At 42.6% G+C, this 25,400-nt stretch overlaps 2 protein-coding genes across 5 annotated transcripts in view; one reads left to right on the top strand and one right to left on the bottom strand.

Annotated features, from left to right (window-relative positions):
* The window catches only part of egg (SET domain bifurcated histone lysine methyltransferase eggless), a 42,283-nt gene extending 26,350 nt beyond the window's left edge, over positions 1-15,933 (top strand). Inside the window, exons 20-36 of one of the 4 annotated variants that reach the window (XM_089737263.1) lie at positions 797-899; positions 1,337-1,536; positions 2,002-2,186; positions 3,357-3,437; positions 4,070-4,177; positions 4,620-4,765; positions 5,806-6,001; positions 7,133-7,300; positions 7,586-7,722; positions 8,815-8,878; positions 9,960-10,073; positions 10,265-10,423; positions 11,058-11,203; positions 12,142-12,305; positions 12,721-12,787; positions 13,172-13,256; positions 13,936-15,933. In XM_089737263.1, coding sequence (XP_089593389.1) covers positions 797-899; positions 1,337-1,536; positions 2,002-2,186; positions 3,357-3,437; positions 4,070-4,177; positions 4,620-4,765; positions 5,806-6,001; positions 7,133-7,300; positions 7,586-7,722; positions 8,815-8,878; positions 9,960-10,073; positions 10,265-10,423; positions 11,058-11,203; positions 12,142-12,305; positions 12,721-12,787; positions 13,172-13,256; positions 13,936-14,142 — 2,330 coding nt within the window. In that variant the 3' untranslated portion in view covers positions 14,143-15,933. The remainder of the gene's footprint in view (positions 1-796; positions 900-1,336; positions 1,537-2,001; positions 2,187-3,356; positions 3,438-4,069; positions 4,178-4,619; positions 4,766-5,805; positions 6,002-7,132; positions 7,301-7,585; positions 7,723-8,814; positions 8,879-9,959; positions 10,074-10,264; positions 10,424-11,057; positions 11,204-12,141; positions 12,306-12,720; positions 12,788-13,171; positions 13,257-13,935) is intronic. The other 3 variants (XM_089737264.1, XM_089737266.1, XM_089737267.1) reach the window with 3 other exon arrangements.
* Positions 15,934-17,175: 1,242 nt separating this feature from the next.
* LOC114244160 (HMG box-containing protein 4) lies at positions 17,176-24,597 on the bottom strand. The gene is made up of 8 exons (XM_028175881.2): positions 24,520-24,597; positions 24,026-24,278; positions 23,197-23,345; positions 21,235-21,356; positions 20,377-20,479; positions 19,583-19,683; positions 18,354-18,482; positions 17,176-17,438 (listed from the first exon to the last, which is right to left on the bottom strand). Exons 1-8 carry the CDS (start codon positions 24,527-24,529, stop codon positions 17,274-17,276), a joined length of 1,032 nt encoding a protein of 343 aa, XP_028031682.2. The 5' UTR covers positions 24,530-24,597; the 3' UTR covers positions 17,176-17,273.
* Between the last annotated feature and the right edge of the window lie 803 nt (positions 24,598-25,400).

The following is a 25,400-nucleotide window of genomic DNA, read 5'->3' on the forward strand; positions in this document are numbered from 1 at the left end:
CCTGGTGGAATCCACTAAGCCGTCGTAAATAAAGAAGAATCAAATCACGCCCGATCATTGGAGCCCCGGCGAGTTAATTAACCCACAAACAAAGCTCATTGAGTTCCTCGTCGGATCTTCTCAGTGGGTCGCGTTTCCGATCTGGTGATAGATTTTTATTTATTGCTTAGATGGGTGGACGAGCTCACAGCCCACCACAGTTAAGTGTTTGCTGGAGCCCATAGACATCTACAACGCAAATGCGCCACCCACCTTGAGATATAAGTTCTAAGGTCTCAAGTATAGTTACAACGGCTGCCCCACCCTTCAAACCGAAACGCATTACTGCTTCACGACAGAAATAGGTAGGGTGGTGGTACCTACCCGCTTTTTTTTTTATCCTACAAAAGCTGGTAGCCTTGAGAGGCTATTCCAGCGTAACCTTAACTAGGGACCTACCCTCGCGGACTCACAAGAGGCCCTACCACCAGTAAGAAGCGCTGAAGCACGGCTTTTGCTAGGGCCAGTGTTAGCAACGTTGTCAGGTTTGAGCCCCGTGAGCTCATCTACACGCTAAGGTAACGCTGATATAGCCTCTTAAAGCTATCAGAATAGGTAGGAAAAGAGAAAAAGGAGGGTAAATAAAAAGTTTATACTGAACTTAAGTACCATGAGTTCTCAGGCCATTTAGTCAAATCAAATCAAATCAATCAATCAATCAAATCAAATTATCAAATATCTTGTGTTCCACGTTAATTAAAAATCCTAATTAATTAATGTCTTTAATTAATTTGATTTATATCGTATCGCACACCAGGTACGCGAATAATAGCTTTATTCAAGAATACCAGTAAGAGCAAAATGGAGAATTACTATTCGGGTGTCGTTGCCGAAATACCGAATCCAGTTAATAATTACCGGTGAGTACTCAGAGTTTATTATTATGCCCATAGATATCTACAACGTATATGCGCCACCCACCTTGAGATATAAGTTCTAAGGTCTCAGTATAGTTACAACGGTTGCCCCACCCTTCCAACCGAAATGCATTACTGCTTCACGGCAGAAATAGGCTGGGTGGTGGTACCTACCCGTGAGGTCCTACCACCAGTAAAAACCAGCTTCCACCTTATTCCACTAGGTGGGATCGGCACAGCGTATTTTTCTCTTCCATTCTCCTCTATCAGCTGTCATCTCAACACTCACTCCTCTCTCTCATATCGTCATTCACACACTCCATCCATGTCTACTTCCCCCTTCTACCTTCTGCCTTCCCCCTCTACCTTGCACAACCATTTCCATACATCTCCTAGTAATTATTCATTATAATTGATAATGAAAAAATATCACTTTTCAGGTACCTAGTATTCTTCGACGACGGATACGCCCAGTACGTGGCCCATCCCGATACTAGGGTAGTATGTGAGTGCTCGAATCTGGTCTGGGAGGAAGTGCACGCGTTCTCAAGGGAATTCGTCAAGCAGTACCTCCTGAGCTATCCCGAGAGGCCGATGGTGAGGCTGCACGCCGGACAGAGCCTCAAGACCGAATGGAACGGTGAGCTTTAAAGTTTCTTCATATATTTCAGACACACATGATAATCTTGTGGTTAGTGAAATGTCGAATACCTTTGATTCGCTTGCGACGTGAGTGTATTAACACATAGACACAGCCCACTGAGTTCCTCGCCGGATCTTCTCAGTGGGTCGCGTTCCCTAAAGGTGGTAGATTCTACGGAGCACTGCTCTTGCTAGGGCCAGTGTTAGCAACACTTCCGGTTTGAGCCCCGTGAGCTCACCTATACGTCAAAGAGAAGCTGAAATAGCCTCTCTAGGCTATCAGCTTAGAAAAAAAAACCTTGGAACTTCACTGCCGTGAAGCAGTCAAGGAGGGTGGCGGAATTTACGTTGTAGATGTCCATTGGCTCCAATAACCACCTATCACCAGGTGGGCTGTGAGCTCGTGCACCCATGTAAGCAATAAAAAACAAAAAGTTAAACTAACTACCCCCTCTTTTCACAGGAAAGTGGTGGATATCGACAATTCTAAAAGTGGACGCGTCTCTAGCTCACGTGTACTTCCAGAAGATAAACAGGACCGAATGGATATACCGCGGCTCCACGCGCCTGGCGCCGCTCTACCTGGAGCTGCAGGCGGCCGAGCGGCAGAGGACCAGGCCGCTGCCCCGGAGCATGGCACAGAGCAAAGTGAGTACCGCACTCCAAGCGGACGAAGTGAATACCACCACTGACTCGAAGATAAATTTTTTTTAAGGGATTTTATGACCTGGTAACTAAGACATTTAGGCCAAGTCTTTTTTTATAATTTATATTCTTATTTTTATGAAAAATAGTAATATGAAATGAATGTTTCATGGGGAGTGCTCTGAGGAATTGTTCGAGATAATACCTTCATCTCGTTTTTACCATCGCACCACTCGTCGCCGGAGTAGAGTTCATCCATACTACCTGGAGCCACTACGGTCACAGTGCGTTTCCAGAGGTCTTTTTTGCCACGTACCATCCGGCTATGGAATGAGCTCCTCTCCACAGTGTTTCCCGAGCGCGACGACATGTCCTTCTTCAAACGAGGCTTGTGGAGAGTATTAAGTGGTAGGCAGCGACTTGGCTCTGTCCCTGGCATTACTGAAATCCATGGGCGACGGTAACCATTCACCGTCAGGTGGGCCGTATGCTCATCTGCCTACAAAAGTAATAAAAAAAGAGATGAGATGATATGGTATGAAATATAATCTCAATAAAATCGTGGTCATTTGCTGACACTTTTTCAATGGACTTTTTAGAGGATCCTGAGAAGTTACGTTCAGCGGCTTTGTTTAATTTTTCCACATTTGTGCACTTTCACAGTTATATTAAACAGTTAATAAACCACCGTTATACGCATTTAAACCCGAAGAAACACTAAATAGACAAAATGAAACAAATCACACAACTTCACTCCTCGCGTTCCCGCCAAAAAGTCCCTGACTCTGTGACGCCCTCCTCATCCTCCCAAGGCGGGGTGTCCACTCTACCACTAGCGAGAGTATGAGTGGTATTCAAGTTTCGCTTCGCTTCCAATCGTAGTTACCAAAGATCACCGCCTATTTCTGCCGTGAAGCAGTAATGCGTTTCGGTTTGAAGGGCGGGGCAGCCGTTGTAACTATACTGAGACCTTAGAACTTATATCTCAAGGTGGGTGGCGCATTTACGTTGTAGATGTCTATGGGCTCCGGTAACTTCTTAACACCAGCTGGGCTATGTTTTTTATTGCATACATGAGTGGATGAGCTCATGGGTCAAATGGGTAAAAAAAGTTTGAGAGCCGCTGACTTTTTTGATGATAATGAGATAATCTATGTCCTTGTATTTCCTCAGGTGAACATGCCGTACGTCGAGTACACGCGCTCAGATGAACAAACAAACGAGAAGCAAAAAGAGACAACCGATCAACCTGATGTGAGTGTTACCTCTTCTATCTTAAGATAAATCACTTAACATTTGAAGTGCTTTGGTGGCAGAGTACCTTTTTATATGTATATATTAAAAAAAAACAGTTTCTTTATTACTTCTACAGTTTATTTATAACTTTAAATAAATCAATTTAATTCTTATTGGATGGATTCTATGCCAAGATTCACTGATGCTATTATGAAGTCGTAGTTTATTTATTTATTCATATTATACTATATTCTTTAATTTGTATTATAGTTCTCTCTACTCCATTCTGTATATACAGGGTGTAATACAGAATAGGTAATAAATAGTACAGGGCATACAGGGTGTAATTTACGCAATGCCATAACGGGAAACATTTATTTTTGCTTTTGTACTTTTTAATGTTTAGGTTAAGGAACATAAACGACATAGACATAAATATAAATGTCTGGGTGTGTGCGCGTGTGCGTGTGTTTGCGTGCGTGTGTATGGGTGTACTTTAAAATACCTGTAAAAACCCTGTATATATATACAAAAGTATATATACATATATATGACGGATTCAGCTGGTAAAATGATGACTTCATTGCGTTTCATAGTGACTAGTAATTAAAACTCACTTTTCCAATGAATTCCATTTATTCCATTTTTAGGATATACGCAAACAGCGGGCTGTGGCAAAGAAATCGACCGCGCAGCCACAGAGCGCGCCTCCAGTCGAACAACAAGCCAATTTGGACTCTGTCATCAGCCGCGTAGTGGTGAGATTTAATTTTTATTGTTAGGGCAAGATATGTTAGAAACTTTTGAGAGATTTTGGGCGTTACCAGTTAAAGAATTTATTATTATTTTTTATTATTAATTCAACAGATTAATTATAATTGTCTGTCTAACTTAACTTTAATGCTTTCAATGAAATATATTGTAGTTTCTCGCAGTACATTTTAGAAGATCCTTATCTTTATTAAGGATAAGTCTAGTGGCCCGTGTTGGTTGAGTATCGGAACCGGTGGATATCACAACACCAATGCTGCGAGACTCCTTGAGGCGTGAGGTCTATGTCTCAATGATACTGTGCAAGAGCTCGCCCCACCCTTAAAAACGGGACGCGTGGCTGATTCGCGGTGGAAGTGGTAGTTAGCCGCGCGGTCACACCACGCCCCCTCTCCCCACCCCCTCTGAATCCTCCATCTCGTTCCACAGTACTACACCCCGAAGAACGCAGTGAAACCTCTCAGGATGACGTCACACGTGTGCGGTCCGAAGTGCAAGAGAACCGACGTTCTGGCTCTGAAAGACCTCAGGACCTACAATCCGCTCGCGAAGCCTCTGCTCAGCGGCTGGGAGAGGTGAGTCGGGGACCCTACTGAATCTGTTTGGGAGACTGAAGTGAATGTCGAATTTTGAAGTCGTCGCGGCCTAAAGGATAAGACGACCGGTGCATTCGTATGTAGCGATGCACCGGTGTTCGAATCCCGCAGGCGGGTACCAATTTTTCTAATGAAATACGTACTTAATAAATGTTCACGATTGACTTCCATGGTGAAAGAATAAGTAGCCTGTGGACATCACGACGCAAATGTGGCCGTATTGAGGCTTAAGGTCTCAATTGCTTAATGATTATGCATAACGACTGGTCTAGTCTTATCTTCTATGCCGAAATACTATGATAGTAGTATTATTGAAAGTAAAATTTGGGAGCCACTGGTCTACAGTCTCGTCTCGTATGCCTAAATACTATGATAGAGTAATATTGAACGTAAAATTTGAGAGCCACTGGTCTACAGTTTCGTTTTCTACGCTTAAATACTATGATAGAAGTAATATTGAACGTAAATTTTGAGATCCACTGGTCTACAGTCTCGTCTTCTATGTCTAAATACTATGATAGTAGAAATATTGAAAATGAAATTTGAGTGCCACTGGTCCTCAACGTTCTCGTCTTCTATGTCTAAATACTATGATAGTATTAATATTGAACGTAAAATTGGAGAGCCACTGGTCTACAGTCTCGTCTTCTATGCCTAAAAACTGTGGTAGTAGTATTACTGGTGGTAGGACCTCTTGTGAGTCCGCACGGGTAGGTACCACCACCCTGCCTATTTCTGCCGTGAAGCAGTAATGCGTTTCGGTTTGAAGGGTGGGGCAGCCGTTGTAATTATACTTGAGACCTTAGAACTTATATCTCAAGGTGGGTGCCGCATTTACGTTGTGAACGTCTATGGGCTCCAGTAACCACTTTACACCAGGTGGGCTGAGAGCTCGTCCACCCATCTAAGCAATGAAAGTAAAATTTGAGAGCGACTGGTCTATAGTATAGTACTTCGACTGCTCGTTGCGAGATGGCTCTGTCGGCGACAATAATGATTTATTGATGATCGTGCCCCAGACAAATAGTCCGGTATAAAGGAGTCCGTGACGTGATGTACCGGGCGCCGTGCGGGCGCCGCGTGCGCGACATCCGCGAGCTGCACGCCTACCTCACCGCCACCGACAGTGACATGCCCGTCGACCTGTTCGACTTCCATCCGGCGACGCACTGCCTCGCCGAGTTCGTCATCAACAAGTGCATCGTCGGCAAGAAGGTATGATATTGTTGAATTAATATTGTTTAGAAGTGCAACTTCTCTGATAGTATGTTTGAAGGTAACGACAAAAGGAGGATCTTACATCGAGCCGGTGAAACTGTTCGGTAGACCGACGGTTCGAAATATACGTAAGCTTACTTTAAAGATGTCGTAGGCAAGATTCAAGTATCTGTTAAATATCCCACAGTCTATGAATGCCTATGAACCTATGTCTATGAACAGCCACAGTATTGTGAACAGAAGTTGTACTTCTTATAGATGATTTTCAACTATCACGTCTGATGTGTCGAAGCACATATAAAATCAGTTCAACGAGGTCAACAGCCCTAAAGTTTTCAAGACGAAACAAAACATTTGAAAATCAAGAGAATGAAAATGCTTATTTAACGATTCTAAGACAGAAGTGTCACTTCTGTCGCGCTTAATTTTTCAGTGATCGTCATTTTTAAAATACTTTCGCTATCTCGTATCTACGGAGTCGACTTTACCAATAGTGCAGGGTGTGGGCGCTGGACCCGGCACTCTTAATGAACCTGTTACATTCGTACCTATTCTATTTTGACCGCGCGCTTACTAGAGGGCGCTAGGGAACATCTTAGCGCTCTTAACGCTCGATATCGACACGAGAATTAAATAACCCACAGACACAGCCCACTGAATTACTGAATTACTGGCGGTAATTCTTTTGACGTTCAACAAGTATGTACTTTCATTTATGTTGAATAAAACTTTTTTGATTTGATTTGATTTGATTTGAGTTTCTTGACGGATCTCAGTGGGTCACGTTTCCGATCCGGTGGTAGATTCTGCGAAGCACGGCTCTTGCTAGAGTCCGTGTTCGTGAGCTCACCTATTAACCCGGTGACGCTGACATGATCTTTCTAGACCAGGAGTTCCCAATTTTTTTTTCTCTACTGCCCACTTTGAGAATAAATAGCGAGAGCTCAGTCGATGTCTACGAATCCTCCTAATTGAAATTATAAATCGCTTCTCAAGTCTATACAACGCCCCTCTTTTAGGCCTGCAGTGCCCACGAAGGGGCGCTATCGCCCACTTTGCGAAAGGCTGCTCTAGACCATCAGCTTAGGTAGAAAAAAAAGAGAATTAACTTCCCAACCCGTTTCCCAGGATCTCTCTCACGGCAAGGAGAACGTGCCCGTGCCGTGCGTAAACTACTACGACGAGACGCTCCCGGAGTTCTGCTCGTACAACACCGAGCGGACGCCGACGGCGGGCGTGCCCCTCAACCTGGACCCCGACTTCCTCTGCGGCTGCGACTGTACCGACGACTGTCAGGTCAGTGGAGAGCCTTATAACCGGTAATGGAACCGGTGAACCAAGACCCCACTTAACGAGTGCGCCAAGCCTCTTTGGAAGGCTTAACTTGGCTCTGACTCCAGACCAGAAGGTAGCGTGTTCAAATCACGTCGGGGTCACCAGTTTGGGAGGCTTAAACGACAAAGGGAAGATCTTCCACCGAGCGGGTGATATTTGCTCGGTAGACCTGCCATCAAAGAGGCCGGGGTTTGGCTCTAGTTACTCATATTTGTCATTATTAAACTGGTTCCTTTTTCCCGTCAGGACAAAGCGAAGTGCGCCTGCTGGCAGCTGACCCTGGAGGGCGCCCGGACCATCGGGCTGGACGGCCACAACGTGGGCTACGACTACAAGCGGCTGCTGGAGCCGCTACCCTCGGGCATATACGAGTGCAATTCGAGGTGCCTTAATTATTAACCACCCTACAACACGTCCTTACGGATCCATCAGATCCATTTTTTTTTATTGCCGTTGTAGGCAGACGAGCATACGGCCCACCTGATGGCGAGTGGTTACCGTCGCCCATGGACTTTAGCAATGCCAGGGGTAGAGCCAAACCGCTGCCTACCAAATAACCTCTGCATTAGACGCCTTCAACTCTAACACTAGGAGCAGGCTTGGGGACCGCGGTAACCGTACTCGTCGAACTCGACAAACAGGTCGACGTGCAACCTAACGCCCGTGCCCGCTGAGTTTCTCGCCGGATCTTCTCAGTGGGTCGCGATTCCGATCCGGTGGTAGATTCATTCGCGAATTCTTGAGTTGCTAGGTCTCTTTCGGAGGCGCTCGAGCAGCTGTTAGCAAATCCCACCCCTTCTGGCTGAGCCTTTGCTCGCGCACCTGTCCTGGTGAAAGTGGAAAGGCCTCCGGGCCACCGGTAATCTTTCAATCATAAAAAAAAACTACCCTACAAACGCATTCTTCTTCTTAGTCGCATACTTCATTGCTGAAGGTCGTGTCCATGAAAGCCCTTCGTGGCTCTTTGTACCATATTCCTTCCATATCGTTCGGTTTTCGGCTTCTCTCAGGGCGGTCGCAACAGAGTCCGGTGAGTGCGGTTACCTGATCCGACCAACGGTTTGGTGGCCGGCGGATCTTTTCCTTTCTCCCTTGCCCACCATAGCCAATAATTGTGTTTAAATAATAATTTACTGGTGGTAGGACCTCTTGTGAGTCCGCACGGGTAGGTACCACCGCCCTGTCTATTTCTGCCGTGAAGCAGTAATGCGTTTCGGTTTGAAGAGTGGGGCAACTGTTGTAACTATACTGAGACCTTAGAACTTATATCTCAAGGTGTGTGGTGGTATTTACGTTGTGGATGTCTATGGGCCACAGTAACCACTTAACACCAGGTGGGCTGTGAGTTCGAAAACGAGGCGAGCCGTGTCCTCATTCACCCATCTGTCCAATGAAAAACCATTTTGTGGCGCGGGAGACGATTGGTTACCTCATGGCGGATATAGACTCAATATCTCTTTACTTTATGCTTTCAGATGTAAATGCAAACAGACTTGCCTGAACCGGGTGGCCCAGCATCCTTTGCAATTGAAGTTACAAGTGAGCTAATGTTTTTCTTTATTATTCTTTTTTTTTTTTATATGGGATTTTATGACCTGGTAACTAAGACCTTTAGGTCAAGTCTTATTAATACGCTTTTATTAGCTACAGACGTATGTATGTTTGTAACGGAATCTCTGGACATGATTTTGCTTTTTTACACGCTTTTTTACAGTAAAATCATTTTTTCTTTCACTATTTTTAATTCAAATTTATTTTCTATTTTTTAGTTGGATTTTCTATAAAAGCGTATTTTGTTAGTTTATTTAAACTATTATTTATTTTAATTTTAATGAATATTTTTTTATATGAAAAATAATATAATGAAATGAAGTTGATTAATATGAAAACGAAATGAAATGAAATGAGATGAGATGACATGGGATGAACTATAATCTCAGTAAAATGTGGTTAATTTACTGAGACTTTTTTAGTGGACTCTTTGGAGGATCCCGAGAAGTTACGACCAGTGCCTTTGTTTGATTTTCCCACATTTGTGCACATTCACGGTTGTACTAAACAGTTAATAAAGCACCGTTATTACGCATTTAAACCTGAAGAAGCACTAAATAGAAAAAATAAAACAAATCACACAACATTACTCGCGTTCCCGCCAATAAGTCCCTCTATAATATTCGGTTTTGATTCGTACGTCGGAAATGCAAAGGAATCATGGTACAAACAGCCGAATCATTTGCGATCAAGATTGAGGCAGTGCCTGTTGTATGGGAGGTGAAATGAAACGGATTTCAATGAGCTAACCTCTTAGTAAAATTGGGAGTTTGGGCTGACGGGTATGTACCACCGCTCTGCCTATTTCTGCCGTGAAGCAGTAATGCGTTTCGATTTAAAGGGTGGGGCAGCCATTGTGTTGTAAAAACTGAGACCTTAGAACTCATGTCTCAAGGCAGTATTTTTTATTAATTTATTGCTTAGATGGGTGGACGAGCTCACAGCCCACCTAGCGTTAAGTGGTTACTGGAGCCCATAGACATCTACGACCGAATGCGCCACCCACCTTGAGATACAAGTTCTAAGGTCTCAGTATAGTTACAATTTGTAATAGATGTGTTCGTTTTAGGTGTTCAAAACTCAGAACCGCGGCTGGGGCATCCGGGCGCTCAACGACGTGCCCAAGGGCTCCTTCCTGTGCGTGTACGCGGGAAACCTGCTCACCGACGCCACCGCTAACTTGGTTAGTGCGCGCTCACGAACGCTCACCGATACAATACCCCGTCAACTCGTTTCTACCATCGCCGTGTCGCCATGATGTGTGATGTGACGACATTTCTGATGGCATAGGGGCCGTATACTTTCAATGGTTAAAGCCATGCATGCTCCCCCTAGTGTTCCTCTTGACATGTCTATATCCAGCTTGTCTTGCAGGACGGACTCAACGAAGGCGACGAGTACCTCGCCGAGCTGGACTACATCGAGGTGGTGGAGCAGATGAAGGAGGGCTACGAGGAGGACATCTCGGAGGCTGACAAGAAGCTGGGCGCGGTACGTGCACGCCGGCCCTCCGTGGCTGCTGGTGGTGTGAAGGTAGAACAGTAGGCATAACGGGCGCGTGGTGACGGTTCAGCGTCGGGCGGGTCGCGCGTTCGACACCCAGCTATGCACTGATTTAATGAATTGGTCCAGAGGTAGTGTGGTCTGTAGTCAGAACATGAGACTTCCTCATCATTTGACAACTTATTTTTTCCTACCTAAGCTGATGGTCTTGAGAGACCATGCGTCACCGGGCTAGTAGGTTATACTGTTGTATATAGTTATGTTTGTGTAGCCATTCAAATATTATGGTGAGCGAGTATTGTTAATTAAACAAGTGATGGTGTTCTGTGGACACGTCCTTTCATTAGAGTAATACACAGAATACTGACGTGCTGTAGGTACAAGGTTAGCTCACGGGGCTCAAACCTGACGTTGTTGCTAACGCTAACCTTAGCAAGAACAGTGCTCCACAAAATCTACCACCGGATCGGTAACGCGACCCACTGAGAAGATCCGGCGAGAAACTCAGTGGGCTGTGTCTGTGGGTTAATTTACTCGCCGAGCCCTTCGTCGCAACGACGGGTTCGATGATAACGGTGCTTGAGGTGCCTAAAAGCACCTTTAGTGGATCGGGAGGATCCGAAATGAAGTGTTTAGGGCTTGACAACTGAATAATGTTCCGCAGCAGGAATCCGGTGCGAAGGGGGCCAGCTCCGACGAGCACGAGGAGTCCTCGTCAGACGACTACGATTTCGAAGCCGCCTCCAAGGACGAGTCCGAGGACTGCGACTTCCAGCCGGGGTGCCTGGGGCTGCCCGTCACCAAGTTCAGGTGAGTGGTCGTACCCCCCAAACCCAAACCGAAATGTAGATTAAGATAATGACCAGAATTTATTTTTATTTGTGTCTTTATAGTTATTAAACTATTGCATAGATTTTATCGTGGACTTTGAGCGCAGCGACCCAATCTAGAAATTCCGTAACGAAAATAAAACCTAACACCCCCACTCCGTCTACCATATAGCTCGCGTTCAACACATTCACGCGTTGCGCTCGGGTAGTGTTTGTGAATAAGCGCGCGGCGTGACGTCGCACTGCATGCGCATCATGAAAAGTCTGTCTCTCTCTCTCTCGCGCGGTCTAGCTTATGAGTGTGAAGGGGACAATTAATGTTTTGCTTTTGTTAATGTATATAAATATAGCGTGGTCTTATTTTATTATTGTTTTTATATTAAATTATTATTGTCTAATTATATTTACATAAGTTGATAAAAAAAGCAATGCAATAGCTTTACCGCGGCAGTCCCCGAGTGCCACACGTGTTTTTTTTTCTATAGAATGTATAAAATTGTGTAATAGCAATAATGTATAAATCGAGAGGTGAAAGAATGTGTGGTTTAACCGACATTTTTGCAACTTTGCAGGAGAGCCGTTTGAAGTTTTAAATTTAGAAAAAATATTATAACAACAAAAATACTTATTCATCTATTTGAATGGAGTAAACTTAATTAAAGTTCAATTAACTTAAATAAAACGGACTTTTAATTGCAAAGATAGCTGTCGCGTGATAAGCGAAATGTCCCCTAAACCAAATAGCCTTTGACCTGTTGAAATGTAAATTATTTGATGCTATTTAAACATATGGAACTAGTCAAATTCCTGAAAAAAAAGAATTTAATTTTAATTAATTAATGTCTACACGTGGACGTATTGTTACGTCCATAGATGATAGCGTTTCGGGTTATAATAATTAATTTGTTGCGTCCGCAGTAAGAGATTGAGACAGCGTGCCAAAAAGAAACAAGACGAGGATAAAGAGAAGTCTTCGAAAGAGAAGGAGAAGGAGAAGGAGAAAGAGAGAGACAAGGACAAGGACAAGACCAAAGAACCGGCTCCCGGGGAAGATTGCATCACCATAAGCGACGACGACGAGGGTGAGGGTTTAGTGTGGTCGTATTAATGTGTCCATGGACACGTCCAGCCCTCAGCCGTAGACATGAAAAACCATTGACGAAGAAATTTTGTTGTATTTTTTCTTTAAATTAAATTTTCATTATTAGTGTATATTTAACCCTTTGATTGCCATGTAGGTCACCGGTGCCCTACGCGGCGCATTCAACTCACTTCTCTCTTCAATTATCTATCTCACTAAGGCGCCGGAATATCTAGTAGGCTCTGGGAAAGACGAATCCGAACAACGTAAATGCGGCCATCTACCTTGAGACATGAGTTGTGAGGTCTCAGTTTGAGCTAGTTCAAATTTCAGACTGTAGAGTGATAGTTCCGTATAGTTTAGTCAGCGTGTAGTACTCAGCGTACTCACTGACCCGGGCGCGTCCTCTGTTGCAGTCCGGGAGCCGTCCAGGTTCACGGCGCAGGCCGGGATGGGCGCCAACGAGTTCGTGCCTAAACACAGGTGAGACGTGCGGGGGGTTGGGGGGGACACCTTCAAATGATTATTGATGTCAATGGACGATCTTGAAATGACCAATGCGCTGATTTGTCTAGTAAGGAAGTATATTCCATGTATGCGCGTATGTGGATGTGGTCATGTGAGTGTGTGCGTGTGTTTGAGCAAGTTTGGGTGTGTGTGTGTGTGTGTGTGTGTGTGTGTGTGAGCGAGCGAGTGTCTGTGTGTGTGTGTGTGTGTGTGTGGGTGGGTGTGTTTGAACGAGTGTATGTGTGTGTGTGTGTGTGTTTTTGAGCGTTGGTGTGTGTGTGTGTGTTTTTGAGCGATGGTGTGTGGGTGTGTGTGTGTGCGGTTAAGATTGTTCCTGTATTTTGATGTCGTGTCGCGCAGGTCCGTGCGTCAGCTGTACGGCGCCGACGAGGCCTGCTACATCATGGACGCGAAGGTGCAGGGGAACATCGGCCGGTACCTCAACGTGAGTACACAAGCTCATATAAATTAAAAAAAACAAACGTTGCCAGATGTCAACGCTGAGCTTAAAGCTTAAATGTCATGATAAGTTGTACATCTTTTGCTTAGACGATTGTACCGAGCTAACAATACATCCGGCGTTGAGCAGTCACAGTAGTCCGTGGACATCACAACGCGAATCATACTATATCATCATCATTCTGCTTATTTCTGCTGTGGAGGGTGGGGTAACCGTTGTAACTATACTTGAGACCTTAGAGCTTATACGGTAGGCAGCGGCTTGGCTCTGCCCCTGGCATTGCTGAAGTCCATGGGCGACGGTAACCACTCACCATCAGGTGGGCCGTATGCTCGTCTGCCTACAAGGGCAATAAAAAAAAATAAAAAAACTCAAGGTGGGTAGCGCATTTACGTTGTAGATGTCTATGGACTCCACTATGCAATAAAAAAATGATTTTTTTTATTGCCCTTGTAAGTAGGTAGGCGAGCATATGGACCACCTGATGGTGACTGGTTATTGTCGCCCATGAACTTCAGCAATGCCAGGGGCAGAGCCAAGCCGCTGCCTACCGTCATATATATATATATATATACATGGGGTCGGATGATCGTAAATTTGTTGCCCTATATTGCCCTATATTTATGTATTTATCATTAAAATGGCCCGTTTGCGTCTTGCACAGCATTCGTGCTCCCCGAACGTGTTCGTGCAGAACGTGTTCGTGGACACGCACGACCCGCGGTTCCCGTGGGTGGCGTTCTTCGCGCTGTGCCACGTGCGCGCCGGGACCGAGCTCACCTGGAATTACAACTACGACGTGGGCTCGGTCCCCGGGAAGGTCCTCTACTGCCACTGCGGCGCGCCCAACTGCAGGGGGCGCCTGCTCTAATCGGACCTCCCGCCGACTATACGAACATTAGTGGTGTGCTCAATAAACAACACTAAAATTAGCGTCCTGGGGGGGCGTCCATTAATTATGTGAGGTGTTCTAAGGGGGGGAGGGGATGACGCTAAATCTTTTCAAATCTCACTTGGGGGAGGGGGGGTTAAAAAAATCTCAAAAACACCTCACGTAATTAATGGACACCCTCTTAACCCTTTGACTGCCATGTAGATCACCGGTGCCCTACGCGGCGCACTGAAGTAATTATGACGATTTCTCTCTTCAATCTTCTTGCTAAGATGCCGGTTTTTTTTTTATTGCTTAAATGGGTGGATGAGCTCACAGCCCACCTGGTGATAAGTGGTTACTGGAGCCCATAGACAACGTAAAACGCATTACTGCTTCACGGCAGAAATAGACAGAGCGGTGGTACTTACCCGCGCGGACTCACAAGAAGTCCTACCATCAGTAGTCTCTGGGAGATCTAGTAGACTCTGGGAAAGACGAATCCGAACGATACTGAGAAATAATCTATTTCTTGAAAAAATAAAAGACTAATACATTAACAAACAAAAGAAGGCGCAGTTTGGCAATCCAGACCAGGCCTTAGTAACAGAAATCCACATAATTACTTCAGTGCACCGCGTAGGACATCGGTGACCTACATAGCAGTAAATCTGTTAAAACGAAGCTTTTATAGCACGGCCAGCGAAATTAGAACACTTGTTTATAATTAAAGACTTATTTTACGATTTAATATCGCGTTTTTTTGAAGTGAAAACTTCTTTAGAATCGTTGTGATTTCAACGGATGCAACGGAAAAAACGACAGGTAAGAGACACAAATACAAAAATGTGTAGGATGAAGCCAGCAAAGAATGAGACAGAAATATACATACTATTTAATACAGCGCCATCTGTGAGATTTTTTAATACTAACGTGTGTATGAAAGCTCTTGTAGTGAATTTTAATTTAGGATTATACGTGAAATTAAAATATCAATTCACAGAGGGCGCTGCCTTACAATTATTTACTAATGACAAAATTTTACATATACTTGAGACGTTTAGGATAATTGTATTTCAATTTTGGAAGGTTTCACTTCTACCACGTGTGAATTGCACACATGTAATTTTTTTTACTATCATTATTTCCAATGCTTCGAATTCTTTACATTTTTCTTTGTAGCAAACGCCTAAAGTCGTTGAGTCGATACGACGCAAGATTAAACCGTAAAATTGGTTTTTCATCTATATACACGATTCAGGAAAATCGCAGAAAATAGAAAGAGAGAGAGAGAGAGAGAATGAGAGAATGAGAATACGCTTTGTCGCACACCAATACACAATTTACATTCAAAAATAGTAAACAAGCAGATACATTTGTACGATAGGCGGTCTTATCGCTAAAAGCGATGTTTTCCAGACAACCATTTATGCTAATCCTCATCTACTACTACTAATACTTATCGTTTATCTTTTTGTTTATTTGTGATGTTCTCCGTGTTCACATGAACACTTAAAACAAAGTCTCCATGTAATTCTGTACATGTTCACAGCCTGTAGCATTTTCTGCTGTGGCCCAGTGGCTCTTTGGTTTAGTGGGAGTATAACTCGGCTCCAATAACACGCCGGTACCAATGTATCTGTTAATATTACGATAAGTCATAAAATTGTAAATCTCATTCGTGTTTAAGTAGTTTAAAGTTGTAATTAAGTTTATAAGATACTATTAGGTATAGTTTAGTGTATTATTGTGTTTGTGAGTATATGAATAAAGTTTGTAAATTTTACTGCAGTTTTGTAGTTTTTGTTTTGTTTATAAGATGACCTTTTTATCTCGTTAATAAATCGATGAACACCGGTTGCAAGCACGAAAAAGTGTCACGTTCCGCCTGAGCGTGCAAGCGAGAGCGTTGAACAAGTGATAGAGAGGCACGATCGGCCAGCGTTGGCTTGTGACACAATTATCTCTCTTCTCGCGTAACGTCAGAGCTAGCAGTTCGAATAGTTCTGCTACTGACGTTATCACGTAAAATTATCGTCCGTAAACAGACTTTACAGACAACCCTTTCTTTTTACTATAGCCCGTGAAGCAGTAATGCGTTTCGGTTTGAAGGTTGGAGCAGCCGTTGTAACTATACTTGAGACTTTAGAACTTATATCTCAAGGTGGGTGGCGCATTTACGTGGTAGATATCTATGGGCTCCGGTAACCACTTAACAGCAGGTGGGTTGTGAGCTCGACAACCCATCAAAGATATTTAAAAAAAAAAATACTTGAAAGAACATTTAAAACTGCATTAATAGGTCCTTTTGATTTGTATGGCCCGGCAACGACACCTTTAAGCCAACTAATAGATTACTATCAGATCTAGCTAGACAGGGAAATGAATGCATCGATAGACTCCGTTGAAACTAGAACAGGGTCAAGAGCAGCACGATGTATCCTCACACGAATCCTTAGATTATTAAGATATTTATATCTTGATTCCGGGCAAGAATCAAATTCCTGCTCGTGGTATAGCAGTGTATTGAATTAACGAGGCGATTTAATGCAAGCCTGACTTTACACCTAGAATTCTCGTTGTCCATTGACAACGATTAACGCTCCCATTTTTGTTTCTTTTTTTTTGGCGGGAACGCGAGCAGTGAAATTGTATGTTTTGTTTTATTTTGTCTGTTTAGTGTTTCTTCAGATTTAAATGTGTAATAACGGTGGTATATTAACTGTTTAATATCTGTGAAAGTGCACAAATGTGGGAAAATGAAATAAAATCGCTGGACGTAGCTTCTCGGGATCTTCCAAAAAGGCCACTGAATAAATCTCAGTAAGTGATCACCATTTTACTGAGATTATATTTTATTATATTTCATTCCATATCATCTTATCTTCATTTCATTTCACTCCAGATTATTATTTTTCAGAAAAATAATTAAAATAAGACATGACTTAAAGGTCTTCGTTACCGGGTCATAAAATCCCTTAAAAAAAAAGCTCCCATCATTTTAAATAATCAATCAATTAATAAACAAAAAAACCAAATTCGCATTATTTATTCATAAAAAAAACACCTAATTACAGTTTAACAAAATTTGAGAACGTGGATCGTTTGTGATCGGGAAGTCCTGGGTCTTCTTAGAGGCCTGGCATGATGTAGGCGATATTGTGGAGCGTGTCCTGCAGCAGCGCGGGCGGCGGCGCCACGCCGGGCAGCGCGCGGGTCAGCGCCGCCAGCGGACCCAGCGCGCACACCAGCGTGTCCAGCAACACCGACACGGAGCCCGACACCGCGATCTGACCCTGGGGGGAACGGACCACAGAGACTTACAGGGGCATTCGTATGTAGCGATGCAACGATGTTTTTAATAGCTTCAGACGTTTTTTTAATCCTACCTATGCTGATGGCCTTGAGGCTTTTTTTTTGTTGCCCTTGTAGGCAGACGAGCATACGGCCCACCTGATGCTGAGTGGTTACCGTCGCCCATGTACTGCAGCAATGCCAGGGGCAGAGCCAAGCCGCTGCCTACCGCTTAATACTCTCCACAAGCCTCGTTTGAAGAAGGACATGTCATAGCGCTCGGGAAACACCGTGGAGGGGAGCTCATTCCATAGCCGGCTATTTCAGGTTCACCCTAACGTGTGTAGGTGAACTCACGGGGCTCAAACCGGAGTGTTGCTAACACTGGCCCTAGCAAGAGCCGTGCTTCGAAGAATCTACCACCGGATCGGAAACGCGACTCACTGAGAAGATCCGGCGAGAAACTCAGTGGGCTGTGTCTATGGGTTAATTCGCTCACCGAGCCCTCCTCGCAAGCGACGGGTTCGACGAGGACGCTGACCGGTGCTTGTGGTACCTAAAAGCACTGTTAATGGATCGGGAGGATCCGTAATGACGTGTTTTGAGCGACGTCGACTGTTTACCATTCGGTCTACAGGATCGGGTATGCTTCAGACGTATGTATGTTTGTAATCTTTGAACATGCCCGTTGCGTTTCGGTTCGAAGGGTGGGGCAGCCGTTGTAACTACACTTGAGACCTTAGAACTTATATCTCAAGATGGGTGGCGCATTTACGTTGTAGATGTCTATGGGCGCTCCAGTAACCACTTAACACCAGGTGAACTGACTTCGTCCACCCATCTATGATGACTACTGACAGAACTGATACCTCAGTTCTCAGAGGCCGGTCACAATAACAAAAGCTCAACTAAGCTACCTCGTGCTCCTTGAGCCTAGCGCCGATGATGGCGAGGCTCTCCCCCAGCAGCCGCAGGTGGGCCGCCACGTCGACCGGCGCGCAGCCCGTCACGCGGTAAAGGGCCGCGGTGCTACACGACGACGAGGCCTAACGTAAAGTATTAAAACATTATAATTCAAACACCATTTTATTACTTACTAGCGACGCGCCGTCCCTTCGCTTCGGAAACTGTAACTATTGCCTTACAATCACATCTAGGCAATAAAAAAAATACATGTGTGCAATTCACACGTGGTAGAAGTGAAACCTTCAAAAATTAAAATACAATTATCCTAAATGTCTAAGTATATGTAAATAAAAATTCATTACTAAATAATTTTTGTAAATCATCTTTTATAGTATGAGGTAGCGCCCTCTGTGAATTGATATTTTAACTTCACGTATAATCCTAAATTAAAATTCACTACAAGAGGTTTCATACACACGTTAGTGTTAAAAAAATTCATAGATGGCGCTGTGTTAAAAAAACACTACACTGAGAACGTCTAACGTCTTCTATCTCATTCTCTCGCCGGCTGAATCCTATACATTTATGTGTTTGTGTCTCTATGGACTTATTTTTTCTGGTTTATCGAGTTTGAAATCACGATTCTAAAGAAGTTTCACTACACTAGCTACTCATACGATTTACTGGATATTCCTTAGTACATATAGTCCATGTAGAATATTATAACACCAAAAAGCCTATGGATTTCATTTATTTGGAATGGTATGGAAAATATGAACTTTTTTAAAATACGTAATTTGGGTACTATCTGAGAATTTTTTTTGTGTCCTCAATAGCTCTACTAAGGGGTGTTTCAGGATTATTAATTCTTTCTGGGACACCCTGTATACAATATACGTTAAGTAAGCGATATAACAATATCCATTCTCTCTGTGTTACCTAGCCTCAAGTGTCAATGTCTAGACAATCTAGTTAGTTGAAGCAGCTTAACTACTACTGCCCCTACAAGATCAATAACAAATTATAGTTACCGATGCGAAGCGAGGGCGGATCACTAGTCATGTATACTTCACAAAAACCCTCAGCGAATCAAAACCCTTTTCGATCTTACAGTCACCAATGCCAGATTGAAGGTTAATTACTCTGACCTCGACTGCCGAGGTGTGTATGTGATGTCCATAAGCTCTAGTAATGGCTCGGTTCCTAATATTTGCTCAACGAGTAAGTTTGGTGTAGTTACCGTGATGGCGAGCTGGGGGGGTGCGGGGGGTGCGGCGGCGGGGGTGCGCGGGGGGCGCCCGACGGATGGACGGCCCGGCCCGGGGTTCGCCGGCCTCACACCTGCGGGAGAAGTTAGACTTCTATAAATGTTACTTAGAACTCAGGTCTCAAGGCCGGTCATCGTCCTCATCGAACCCGTCGCTTGCGACGAAGGGCTCGACGAGTAAATTAACCCTCAGACACAGCCCACTGAGTTTCTCGCCTTATCTTCTCAGTGGGTCGCGTTCCGATCCGGTGGTAGATTCTGCGAAGCACTGCTCTTGCTAGGGTCAGTGTTAGCAACGTCATCAGGTTTGAGCCCCGTGAGCTCACCTACTAGTTAAGGCTACGCTGATATAGCCTCTCAAGGCTCTCAGCTTAGGTAGGAAAAAAAATGTCTCAAGGTGGGTGGCGCCATTTACGTAGTAGATGTCTATGGGCTTCGGTAACCCCTCAACTCCAGGCGGGTCGTGAGATCGTCCACCCATATAACCAATAAAAAATAAAATGGCCACGAACTACTTCCAAGATGAATGAATAATGGCGTAACAGTTACATGTTCCAGTTTAAAGAGTGGGGCACAAACATTTTAATATTATAATTTATTACAATTTCAGACTTGCCGTCCGACGACTTCATGTCACAAGACGACATTTACGTCATGATATCTATGGGGCTGTGACATCACGACGTAAATGTCGCCTCGTCACGCCTTGTGTGTAAGAAGTCAGTCTTCTCAAAGGCAAACAATAAGTCTATAAAGTGTAAACTTACTCGGATTGGATATGATTTTGTTGATAACTTGATTGTTTTGCTCCTTCTGTATGGCGAATCTCTTAGCTTTGCGCTTCCACAAGTATCTCTCGTTGTAATTCACCTGAAACATTCATTAGGAATTCACGAATACTTCAACTACTTCATACAGAGGAATACTCTGAATATTTTTTATTAAAGTGGGCCTTTTTTAAACTATAACGACCACAGCAGACCCGACAAAAAGACTTAAAACTTTTTTTTTTCTGATAATTGATACATAGCTACTACAACTCCTCCTCGCGTCGTTTCCTCACTGCTGATGGTCGTGACCTAATGGTCCTATCCCACCTATCGGTCAGTTAATAGATATAGCGATCAGCGATATAGAAAAATGGAATAGTATAGAAAATAGAAAACATGCGTGGCCCTCGGGGAGTGCCACGGTAAAGCTATTGCATAGCATTTTTTATCAACTTATGCAATTATAATTAGACAATAATAAGATAAGACCACGCTATATTTATAAACATTAACAAAAGCAAAACATTAACTGTCCCCTTCACACTCATAAGCTTGACCGCGCGAGAGAGAGAGATGGGCAGACTTTACATGATGCGCATACAGTGCGACGTCACGCCGCGCGCTTATCGACAAACACTATACTTACAAGCGTAACGTGTGAATGTGTTAAACGCGAGCTATATGGTGGGCGGAGTGGGCGGTGTTAGGTTTTATTTTCGTTACGGAATTTCTTGATTCTGTCGCCGCTTTCAGAGCCCACCATAAAAGTTTTGCAATTGCTTAATAAGACCATCCGACCAAAACTTTCTTTTTTTAAAACCCAAAACTTTTTTCTAATTATTACAATATACTCACATTAGACCACATTTCTCCAAGTCGTTTTGATATAGCCGAGAAATCCATGTCGGGATGTTTCTTAAGCAGTTCATTACGGGCCTCTTTCGCCCACATCATATAGGCTGTAATGCGTGTTTTTCCTGTGAAGGTACAGTAATTTGGTACACATTGTATTACAGTGGTATCAATATGTTTAGTAATTTTTTTTTATTTTTTTTATTGCTTAGATGGGTGGACGAGCTCACAGCCCACCTGGTGTTAAGTGGTTATTGGAGCCCATAGACATCTACAACGTAAATGCGTCACCACTCGCCTTAAGATATGAGTTCTAAGGTCTCATATAGTTACAATGGCTGCCCAACCCTTCAAACCGAAACGCATTATTGCTTCACAGCAGAAATAGGCAGCGTGGTGGTACCTACCTCAGGTGGTACCTGGACTCACAAGAAGTATCAGTAATTGAAGTTTTTTATTCACATCTAAACTTCGGGTTTTAATATTTTAAATTTTAACATGTTTTTGACGTCACAAAACTATTGACCCCCTATGCCCACTATGTCACACTATGTCACATTTCGGTAATAGCCCCCTCCCCATCAACGTGTGAGGTAAGTTATGGATGACCCCTTATATAGGTAGATAAAGCCAAACTATTTCTATACAGAATTTTATCAAAATCGGTTCATTAATTTGAATGTAGAAACCTAACAGACAGACTTATTTTCGTATTTACAATATTAATTTGTATGGCATTGTTTTGCAGCAGAAATAAGCAAGTTGCTGTCATATTATATTCATTAAATCCATCAACATAAGACCATAACGTAACGACAGGTTAAATGCTATTTGGTTTAAGCGGCATATTCATAACATTACAGTAAAATCATTTAAAGTTCAAAGTTTGGAAAAAATGTATTGACAAAAACTTCAGTCATTTGAATGAGATAAACATAATTGAAGTTCAATTAAAAACGTCTAATTCTTTATACTAATATCAAATAAAACAGATCTTTAATTACAAATATAAACGTCACATATTAATCGAAATGACGCCATTAAACCACATAACCTTTCACTTCTTGATAAGAAGACCTATTGTATGTACTAAATATACTTCAGGGATGGTTTTTTCATGGTTAGTTTCAAATGAATATGATGGCATACATCAGGGCTTGGCCAGATTGCACTTTTGAAGTCGTCGTGGCCTAAAGGATAAGACGTCCGGTACATTCGTGTTGAAGCGATGCACCGGTGTTCGAATCCCGCAGGCGGGTACCAATTTTTCTAATGAAATATGTACTCAACAAATGTTCACGATTGACTTCCACGGTGAAGGAATAACATCGTGTAATAAAAATCAAACCCGCAAAATTATAATTTGCGTAATTACTGGTGGTAGGACCTCTTGTGAGTCCGCGCGGATAGGTACCACCGCTCTGCTTATTTCTGCCGTGAAGCAGTAATGCGTTTCGGTTTGAAGGGTGGGGTAGCCGTTGTAACTATACTGAGACTTTAGAACTTGTATCTCAAGGTGGGTGGCGCGTCTACGTTGTAGATGTCTATGGGCTCCAGTAACCACTTAACATCAGGTGGGCTGTGAGCTCGTCCAACCATCTAGGCAATAAAAAAAAAAAAAAAAATAAAATAGTAGGAACTTTGAAAATATTTATAAAATTTCATCTCATACATAGTTTAAGCAATTTCTCATCGTACCAATATACTTAGTTAGGAACTGTTTGTTTATGTTTTTTTGTATATAATACAAGTTTAACAAAGGGCAATAACAGCTTTCCCATAGACACAACCCACTGAGTTTCTCACTGGATATTCTCAGTCTGTGCCTATTCTGATCTGGTGGTAGATTCAGGAAAGCACCACTCTTGCTAAGGTCTGTGTTAGCAATTCTCTAAGGTAGAGCCCGTGATCTCACCTATCGGTCTGTTTGAAGTTGCAATGATTACTTAGGGGAAAAAAAGATACCTTTATCTTTTCTCTGAGCTTTAGCCCTGCCAATAACTCGGCCATCCTTCACAATTAGTTTCTTCTTACTATTCTTCTCCATCATGTACAATGAGTTAGCCGGAGTACGGGCCGATCCCTCTTCGGAAACTGAACTGTCTGATTCCAAGCTAGAGGTGAAATTATTCATTATTGTGAATTTAATTTGCACTGGGTTTTTAATATATTATTCGAAATTTGTCTTTCCACTTTTGATAAGTTGTCAGATAATTACTTTGACATGCAGTACAGCTATCGCATTAATCAGCCCGGACTACAAAACTATTTTTCAATATATCTGTAAGTTCAATTAACAAACAATATAACCATAGCAGTTATATTATAACAAATACACAGCTATTAAATTAATTATATATTAAGAGAACATTGCTAGTTTTTAGGTAACCTAAAGGTGGACGGACATTATCAAGGAGGCCACAAACACCAGAGTCCCAGGCGCCATTAAGCAGGCCGAATGCAGGCAACATTGGAGGAAGCTGGTGCAAAAACTGGACCAAGGTGGTCACGACCCTCAGGAATGAGGAAACGACAAAGAAGAAGAAGAAGAAAGAAAGATGAATAAGAATTAGAGTATTATACATTTCATGTAAATAATAAATTTTATGTTCTTATGTTTTCAGAGATTATTTACTTATGTTTAAAACAGATTTATTCAACTCAACTTGAATGTTGTAACATAATGTGTATACAGTTTTTTTTTGTTTAATATAGAATAAGGAGGTGTTTAAGTGAATAATGCTAAGAAGTTACTCAAGGGACTATTTTCTGGCTACCAGTGGTGAAGCTTTACCTATCAGCGTTTTCAGCATTATTCTCATAATAATCAGATTCGCTTCCCGATGCAGTGTTCACCTCCTCGACCGGCCTCTGTGGTGTTTCCTGGATACTGTAGTCAGGTTCCTCCTGACGACTTGTGGTGTATGTCTTGACGGGTGTCTGGCGCCTGAACCTAGTCTCGATATCGTCGGGCGACTCAAAGTCCATTAGCTTGGAACTCTTCTTTCTAACCCGACCACTCCTCGATATACCGGTGACTTCTAAATCTGAAAATGTATTTCATGTCTTAAATACGTACGATCCATAATTTGGTTGCGACAGAGTCCCAGTATAGGGCCAGACGACCGTGATTTGCCCTTGATTACTTATTTATTACTTAACAAAACAATACCAATAATCAAAATGATGTTAAAGTACTAGGTATATCATTTTACGTGTTATTAAACGCGTTTAAAACTTATATTGACTTGAATTCCATACAGTAAATGTATTGTATTTATTAGTTACCTTCCTGCATCTCTTTATTCACGTCTTTTCTACAGTTGTATTAAAAGAGTTAATAAAAATCAATAAATAATGTGTTATAAATGACAGATGGCAGTTTATTTTCATTTTATTTTTCGTTTGTTTGATTTATATGATAAGCAAAAGAAACCGAGGTTAAGAGCCAAGCCTTTTGGAACAAGACGAAACATACTAAACAAAGATCGGAATGTAAAGAGAACGAAATGATGAGTGTGGAATGGACACAACTAAAAAGCAGAATATATAATGAAATTAAAATGGAAATAAAAAGAGAGATGAAATATTAAGAATAGATGTTCGATGAGATAAAAATACTCCGAGGAGAAATTCACTAGGAGTACAATAGGCCTTTTAGAAGAACACGAGAAGCCAGTAATTTAAGCTTTTGGGAGATTAATGACAAAGGCAAGATCTACCGTCGAATGGGTGTAATTGCTGCGTAGACTGATGGTCCCAATGCTGTTGTTTGGAACTTCTATAGATTCAAACTTATTTTGAAAATGTCGTTAGCGAGATTCAGGCATCTGTCAATGAATCTTGTGTTGTATTGTGACTGCCGCCGGACTTAAGCGAATTTTGATCGGATGTACAAACTTTTTGGCGGGAACCCGAATAGCAAATCAACTGGCAACAAGTATGTTGTGTCAACTAAATATATGCTCTTAAATATCCCCTTAGTTTATATACTTATCTATCTATCTCTTAGGTTTATGGCGTTTCCTTTTAGATGTTTATATACTTACCTGGCCGTTTCAGAAATGAGAAATTTACAGTGAACCCACACACGTTTTATACATGCTTTAGAATTCCTAAGAACACTATACGAAATTCAACTGTTATATTCAATTATAAATACTTTCCAA

Source organism: Bombyx mandarina, chromosome 23, assembly GCF_030267445.1.
Source record: "Bombyx mandarina strain Sakado chromosome 23, ASM3026744v2".
Lineage (NCBI taxonomy): Eukaryota > Metazoa > Arthropoda > Insecta > Lepidoptera > Bombycidae > Bombyx > Bombyx mandarina.

Excerpts from the sequence above, each read along its gene's own strand:
- LOC114244160 (XM_028175881.2), bottom strand. Across the intron at positions 18,483-19,582 it reads CCCCCCAGCTCGCCATCACG|GCCTCGTCGTCGTGTAGCAC; the intron begins GTAACTACACCA and ends ACTTTACGTTAG. Across the intron at positions 17,439-18,353 it reads CTAGGCTCAAGGAGCACGAG|GGTCAGATCGCGGTGTCGGG; the intron begins GTAGCTTAGTTG and ends CGTTCCCCCCAG.